This window comes from Paramormyrops kingsleyae, chromosome 7 (assembly GCF_048594095.1).
Source record: "Paramormyrops kingsleyae isolate MSU_618 chromosome 7, PKINGS_0.4, whole genome shotgun sequence".
Lineage (NCBI taxonomy): Eukaryota > Metazoa > Chordata > Actinopteri > Osteoglossiformes > Mormyridae > Paramormyrops > Paramormyrops kingsleyae.
The window spans coordinates 9192234-9197500 of NC_132803.1; the positions used below are offsets into that span (position 1 = coordinate 9192234).

The following is a 5267-nucleotide window of genomic DNA, read 5'->3' on the forward strand; positions in this document are numbered from 1 at the left end:
CTTCCTTCCTCCAGTTTGTCCATCATGTCTTCCATTCCAGCCCTGCTAATTAAATAGTTGTCCTGGCTGCTTGTAGCTGCTCTTCCATTTTGACCCATCTACACGGCACATTTTGGGGTGACAGCAATGACCTATCAAACATGTGATTAGTGAAAACATCTCTGCAAGAATGCCACACTAAGGTACAGAATAATAACGGACCTTTGTAGGCAGTGAAATGCCTAGAGCCGGATTTTAAGCTGTCTCAACACAAGTGTTGATGTCTCATTTTTTTTCCTGGCCAGATGGGACTCGTGGGTCATTGATATCATAATGAGTAGAGTTGGAAACTGCTGACTGACATAAATACACTTAAAAATGTTAAGTAATATTAAACGTTACTGAGCATTTCCATAGAGATAATGTGCTTTAGCACATTAGCGGCTTGTTTCAAGAGTTTACCTGCAACAACAAAAAAAACTACCTGTAAGAATTAGACTGAAAGTTAAAAACACCACATACTCAGATAAATAATACTGTAACTGCCTGAAGGGATGCTGTGCAATGTGGCATGGACACACTGTGCAGTAGCTAAGGCTTTTTAGTAGTTTTCGGAAATGCGGAAAACTACTGACAAAGGGAATGCAAATTAAGCAGCCGTAGCTGTGCTGAAACTTAGCACACACTCTGCTTAAGCCACAAACAGTCAAAATGAACAAGGCCACATTTTGGAAAATGTTTACTACCGATTAAACTCAAGGGGCAGAGAAAGGAACGAAGGGACATTTTAATTCTCCAGTGTACAGTAAACCACAGCTGAAAAATTCTGACATACTTATATTCACTTATACGTGCACATACATGCATGCACGTTTATGTGTAGATAAATATGTACGTGAATGTCAAAGGGAACATATATACAAAAATATCTATATATACAAACATTCATGTACGTATTCCAACGCAACCATCTCATTCACACGTGGGTTTTCATGATCTCTGCTTGGTTGACACTTGGTCCAGCGTTTCGGAAACGGTAACGACATACAAAACTCAAGTTAAACCTGGAGTGGGGGGCAGAGACGTCATCCACAGAGGCCCGTCTGTTCGGCCGCGAGCGGCGCCACCAGCACGGCCCGGTGGCGACCATCTTGTAAACAATGGCTCTTAGTGTTCGGCGGGTGGAGATTTCTAACAGCCTGACACAACGGAGCTACCGCTCTTTGTACTGCTCACATCACCTCAGGCATCCACCTTGCTGAACAAATCCCTGGCTACTGATCCAGTCCCCCATTGAGTACATGCCATATGGAGAAGTCCAATGATGCTGGTCCTGAGGGCCGATTTCACAAAGCTTCCCAGCTGTCGTGACACTGGTAAGAGCTTGACATGGATTCAGGGTAGACGCTGCAAGTGGGCACTGCAGCTAACAGCTGCAAAAACAAGCATCTGGCCGCCAGGCCCACAATGCCTGTCACCAGGGTGAGCGGACGACACGTCACGGAAAGAAGCATGGCTTACAAAAGCTCGGGGGAGATTAGACAGACCCCATGATTTCACCAAAATGGACGAGGCCATTCCCAGAAGCCGAGGCGGGGCTCTGCCATCTGCTCCCACGGCTGCCCCGAGCTCACGGAGCCTCACAGCCTCGATGCATCATAGATGCAGGCAACGGGCCTCAAAGGGCGCATCTCACCTCGAGTAAAAAAGCAGATCAGCATGGTAACGTGAGGACACCGTGCGTACAGCGCAACATTAAAATTTTAGATTAATCTCGGCTTAATAATCTCGATACAAGGCTATGCAGATTCATGACGTAAATATGCAGCTCGAGATGCCAAAAATGAATTCTAAAACACGGTCCTCAACTGTGAAAAGTACAGACCGTACGTCAACAACAGAACATCAGGACTGACTTTGCCGCAAGAGTCCTGGGGGTGTCGCTTGGGAGAACCTGCCAGAAGCTGGGTACAGTGTCATTCAGTCTAACCAGAGTCAGCATAACTCAGCACAGAAACAGGTACCACCATTTACCGGCATCCAAAACAAACAGTCCTCAGTTGACTAAAAGAGACCTCAGCTAATCCAGGAGAAGGTGGTGCCATTTTATGAGGATACTGTTAGTTTTTCTTTTTATTTAAGTACTAATTAAAAATTCAGACAAATGTCTTTCTCCTTTGTGCCTGGTGTTCAGAGTGAGGGGCTGGCTGGCTGCTGGCGAACTGGCTGTCATTCTCCTGTTGTTGATATGCAGGTGCAGACTAGGCCGAGTGGTACTATCACTTTCACCTGACACTGGGAGGAGGGACCATTTGGCAAAACAAGGGGGGGGGGGGGGAATTTAAAAAGGAATTTCACCAGCTATGGAAGAAACAATCATTTTGTCCTTAGATTAAAAAGCAACAGATGATCATGTTTATGATGTGCTGGCACCAGGGTGAAACAAACGGAAGTAACAGGAATGTCAAAGCTCAAAAACATTTGAAGTATTACGATGCCCCCCCCCCCTTGTAAAAGAGCGAATGGGCCCTCCCCTCCTGAGTCAGATTCAGCAGATTAATAAACCACTCCCAAGACACAGAGCGACGATATGCCGGCAGAAACAAAAAGATGTGAAAATCGAAGGGGGCGGCTCTACTGCATCAGTTCCCTGAACGTTCAGGAGCTGGACCAGTTTATTAAATAAGTGGCGATTCCCAAATAAAACATCCTTCTGCTCCGCATAAAAATCTGTCCATTTGTGAATCTGTACAAGTCCTTATGATTGACGCAGTCCAAAAGGGACTGCACCATTTTTTTTTTCATTTTTTCCCCCCCATAATTTCTTTATTAAATCTTTTTAAAATGTATTTATATATATATTTATACTCTCTCAGTTCATCAGGTGTCATGGCAGTGTGCCGGCTGCAGCTGCACCCTCTCCTCCCTCCCTCTGTCCATCAGCAGCACTTCTTCTTCTTCTTGCCGCTCTTGTTCAGCTTCACCACGTCGTCGTTCTGCTGTTGCTGGTGCTGCTTGGCCAGCGCCTCCTTCCTAGCCCTCAGCACCAGTTCCGTGATGCAATTGAACATCTGCAGGGAAGGGCAGGGGGACCCCCCCCAGGCAAACAGGCCGGGTTATTTTCTCGCCCATTAGAGCGAAGCGGTTAAACTAATTTTCCGTATTAAATGTCTATGTTTAAAGATTGGTTTCAGGGCAAGGATGACGCGGGAATTATATACAAGGTGCCTGCGTAAGAGTTCCTGTAACAATACAAAATTAAAAAACAACCCAAAACCAGTTAATGGTGTCAACAATCTACAAACTACCTGAAACAGCAGTAAGAAAGTCTGACGGCAAGTAGAGACCCCTATCTGAAACTCCATTCCAGGCTGTGTCCACACCCCCATCCTCACAAGATCTCCCTCCATGCTCAGTGATTCACTTCAGAACTCAACCTACATCTTCTACGTTGACATTCTCCTTGGCGCTCGTCTCGAAGAGACGGATGCCCATCTGCTCCGCGAATTTCTGGGCGTCGTTGGTTTCTACCACCTTGGAGTTGGGGTCATCATTTTTGTTACCCACTGGTGAGAAATGACACAGAGTCAAGTTAATAGTGGGGGGAAGCATTTCATCCACACAAGAAAATAAACAATAAATAAAACACCTGCAAACACCCATACAAAGCAGCAAGACTCACCCAATATTCGACACACGTTGTCACAATTTTGATTTATTTCGTGCAGCCACCTCTTCACGTTGACGAAAGACTCTGCGCTGGTGACGTCATAAACCACAATGACCCCATGGGTTCCCCTGTAATAGCTACCAATAACAAGATAACAAACACGTCACTGGCAAGGTTTACGGGCCTACTGGAAGTCTGTGCATATGTTAAAACACTTTGCAGCCCTGCATCCTCCTCTTCCCTATGCAGATGAACTAGTTCTGCTATAACATATAATAGGTAAAGAAGCAGCAGACCCAAGGACAAACATCACCTTAACTGGAAGCGAGTTCAGTGATGCTAAGATATCAACAGAAGGAAAACGGGAAGAGCTAGAGCACTGGACACTGAAAGCTTCAACAGTGTGAATCTGGGCGCAACAGTTTTTCTCCCGTTTCGGATGTGACCCATTTTTAACCTCTAGTTCGAGGTCTTCCCTTGGAAATTGCCTGCTGGCCTAGTGTGCACCTGGATCATCTACTGTCTGGCAGTGCAGATCTATGGAAGACCCTCGGCAAAGTAACCACAAAGACTTAATGAAGCCATGTGTGGAGGGTTAGGAATACATTTTAGCAGGTTTCTTTGCGATGGGATACAGTTCATTTTAGTTTACAGTCATAATTTATACAGTTACATGTCATAATGGTGAAATGTCCAGATTCAAACTCATACGCCTCATGCTGAAATCCCCATGGTCACCACTGAGCTAAACATTGCTAAAAACATTAATTTAGCCATTCAACCTAAGGCATTAAACCCACAACTTGCACTGCAGCAGATGATATTGGGAAAGCTCAAAGCAAGACACACTGTTAAATGTCTTATATGTAGATAAGGAAAAGCTAAATAACAGGCCAGGCCCAGATGAGGAAAAAGAAACAAAATCCATATCATGATCAAACGTGACACAGTCACTGCCAGGCACAAGGTCACAGATGATTCTGCAGTGCACACCTATTTAAGTAAACACCACTCAAAAGTAACAAAGAAAACCATCTGATCTCCAGAGAGGAGTGCAAACCTAGAGCAAGATCCTTTCATAGCAATGAAAATACGTATTCTAAGGATGAAAGGAACATCCAGAGGTGACAGCAGAGAGCAAAGGAGCACCTGGAATAGCCTGGAAGTTCAGACAGACATGCAAGATGAAATCTGATTAGAAAGCAAGAAAAAGGACCCCAGCCATCCTAGTGAGCGATGAAAACCGAGAGATGGAGAGGACGAGCGGGAATGAAAAGAGCCCCCTTTGGAGGCTCAGTCACGCCTCAGAATGTGGTGGCTGCTGATGACTTGGGGAGGGGGGGCTGGGTAGTCCTCACAGGGCAGCCAAACAGGCTAACAAAGAACCTTTCAGCGAGCTGCTTGTTTGCAGTCTGATTCCGCTCTGGCCGGACGTCTCGATTGTGTGACGCGGTCGCGGCGGGCGCCCCTCAAAGCCGTGCGAGGATGGAGACCTATCACCCCATGAATCTCTCACCACACTTATTATGGCTGCCATTACTCTCCATTAAATTACCGTCCATCCGGATACCGGACGGCCAGCCCGGCAACATAGACCTCCCCATGGGTGCCGCCAATT

General features: G+C 45.9%; 1 protein-coding gene across 1 annotated transcript in view; it reads right to left on the reverse strand.

Annotated features, from left to right (window-relative positions):
- Window positions 1–701: 701 nt before the first annotated feature.
- LOC111842210 (ras-related protein Rab-35-like) overlaps window positions 702–5267 on the reverse strand; it is an 11105-nt gene continuing 6539 nt past the window's right edge. Inside the window, exons 4-6 of the mRNA XM_023808599.2 lie at window positions 3662–3786; window positions 3421–3545; window positions 702–3050 (exon numbers count right to left, since the gene is read on the reverse strand). Of these exons, the coding sequence (XP_023664367.1) occupies window positions 2919–3050; window positions 3421–3545; window positions 3662–3786 (382 nt within the window). The 3' untranslated portion in view covers window positions 702–2918. The remainder of the gene's footprint in view (window positions 3051–3420; window positions 3546–3661; window positions 3787–5267) is intronic.